At 43.4% G+C, this 2,500-nt stretch overlaps 2 protein-coding genes across 3 annotated transcripts in view; both read right to left on the reverse strand.

Moving 5' to 3' along the window:
• LOC144959054 (uncharacterized) overlaps positions 1 to 2,500 on the reverse strand; it is a 136,088-nt gene that overhangs the window by 90,946 nt on the left and 42,642 nt on the right. The window lies entirely within an intron of this gene.
• Positions 1 to 2,500, reverse strand: part of LOC144958941 (mannose-1-phosphate guanyltransferase alpha-B-like) — a 43,217-nt gene that overhangs the window by 39,561 nt on the left and 1,156 nt on the right. The window contains exons 2-4 of the mRNA XM_078891238.1: positions 2,142 to 2,366; positions 1,413 to 1,621; positions 577 to 847 (exon numbers count right to left, since the gene is read on the reverse strand). Coding sequence (XP_078747364.1) covers positions 577 to 847; positions 1,413 to 1,621; positions 2,142 to 2,366 — 705 coding nt within the window. The remainder of the gene's footprint in view (positions 1 to 576; positions 848 to 1,412; positions 1,622 to 2,141; positions 2,367 to 2,500) is intronic.

Raw genomic sequence — 2,500 nt, forward strand, 5'->3', positions numbered from 1 at the left:
CCGTTATAACAAAACGGACGCCAAACAGGGACTAGTAGTAAAAAGGAAAAGGGGCTTCGTGACCGGTGGGAAGTTACTGAAAAATTTTGTGAAGCGAAAAAAGCATGGTAAATTCGGGGAAATGGGCAAAAAAATGTTCTTTTCTTTTCTTTTTCTTTTTTAAAAAATACTCGCCCATTTGTGGGCCCCGACACAGGGGACTTTCACTCATTTGTGTTCTTGGTTTACCCCATACCCGTCCGCCCCCTGGTTTTTCCCTTTTGAACCCCGGGGGTGGGTTCCTTCTTGGAAATTGCGCCCTAGAGAAACCGTGACGGATGACACATAGTGATGGGTTTGGAAAAAACAGAGGGTTTGGGTCTAATGCCCAAAAAATTTAAATACTTTATTATTGATTTAAAGATGTAATCTCTTGAATGAATTTGGGACAATGATGCTCATTGTTTGTATACATTAACTTAACCACGTATTTTGGGATATCCCGTAAACGTGTCAAAGGGGTTTTAAAAAAGGGGTCCTAGCCAACAGAAAACATTAAATTAGTAGGACGAGAACGGACGCATTTTACTGTATTACACTTTTGATGAGGATGGGCTCCAGGGATGTTGGTGCCACGTCTTGTGCGTCTTCTTGAAGATAGATTATTTCTTCCTCAGGTTGGACAATATTTCTATCTTTGTTGGGGACAGCCCTCTGCGTTGAAGCTAATAATCTTAAAGTCGTCCATTGTCCGGACCGAGGGGCTATCCTTTTCCCACCCTGATCATGGAAGAATTTGTTGTTGGTTTTGTGCGTGTTGAGCAATCGGTCTCCAGCGAGGATTCCAGAGACGCGACGTGAACGCTTCCTACAGCAGGGGACTTTATGAACAGTATGGCGGTTACTAATTCTTATCAACAACTGTGTTGAAACGTGCACAATACCAAAATTTTGGCAACAAGTGATATAACTACTAAAATCGGAAAAGACCAAAATAGCAGCAAAAGCTACAGACCAATATCTCTCTTCTGCATACTGTACAAAGTGTTCGAGCGCTAGCCAGGATTTCCCAAACAGTATAAAAACATCTGTCACCCGATCAAGCTAGTTTCCACCCTGGAAGATCATGCTTGACAAACTCCTGAACTTGACACAATAAATGAAGATTTCTTCGAGAATAAACAAATTACAGGACCTTTATTTATTGACCTGACAGTTGCCTATGACATAGTAAGCACAGAAAACTACTCCAAAAAATTACGAGGGTAACCCTAACACAAAAGTAGTCCCTGTAATAAAATCGCTTATGTCAAACTGTCGCCTTTTCGTGGAAATGGATGGGAAGAAAAAGGAGGTGGAGATCAAAAAGAAGGGACTCCCTCAAGGATCGGCACTTGCACCTATCCTTTTCAACATTTATACCAAGGACAAACCTGAGTTTGAGAACATCCGGATGTTTCTGTATGCTGATGATCTTGTTTCCCAGGCTTCCAATTTCAAGACCATTGAGAAGAGAATGGCATGTGCCCCGAAGACACCCCCTGAGTATTATCTGAATAACTCTTAAATGCAAACCCAGGAAAATCTCAAGTGTGTGCTTTCCATTAAAAAACCACCAAGCCAGTAGGAAACTGAACATCTTCTGGAATGTGAAACATATTGGAGAACAACACATCTCTCCGTATACCTCGGCGCCACCTTAGATCGCAAACTGTCCTTTTCTCATCACACAGAGAAAACAAAATCAAAGGTGCCACAATAAACAGCCTACTAAGAAAACTGGCAAACTCTATATAGGGAGCAGATCCAAAAACAGTCAGGACAACCGTAGTAGCCATCTGCTATTCATCAGTCGAATCCGCCTTACCAGTCTGGGCAAGATCCAGCCATGCCAAAAAGACTGACCCTGACCTACTTTACAACTGCCGGATCATAACTGGTCTTTTGAAACCAACAGCAGTTCCAGGCCTACATCAGCTGGCTGGCATTGCACCTCCCCACATTCGAAGAGCCATTGGTTTCAACGACCAGAAATATAGACAGGAAATGGACCCAAGGCACCTCCTCCATGACCACAACCCGACCTGAAGACTGACGTCAAGAAAGAGCTTCGTGATGGAGAAAGCACCAGCTCTTGACCATGCAACTGTCTATAGAATTACCTCGTCAAGGGGTGGGACAATCATGCAAATGAAGCCCTTGAAGATCCATGAGAAGAACTGTCCTACGGAACTGAGCTGAATGAATGGGTAACACTCAACAGAGTTCAGGCAAAACTGGAAGCATAAAAAATTGGGGGCTGGCCAAGACCAGCTTGTGTTAAATTTGCCTGCCCATAGCAGACGATGAAGCACCTCCTTAAGGAATGCCAGGACGACCCAGCTGCACTGATTATGATATAAGAATTTTCTCCCCATATGATGTGGAGTGGGTTCGGTGTTGGAGCGACAAGCTATGATGATGACACTTTTGTTTCGGATAGAGACAACGGTTATGTACGGACGACGAGAGAATGTGAGTA

This window comes from Berghia stephanieae, chromosome 13 (genome assembly GCF_034508935.2).
Source record: "Berghia stephanieae isolate SIO BIC M18660-M18661 chromosome 13, UCSD_Bste_1.3, whole genome shotgun sequence".
In the NCBI taxonomy this organism is placed as follows: Eukaryota; Metazoa; Mollusca; class Gastropoda; order Nudibranchia; family Aeolidiidae; genus Berghia; species Berghia stephanieae.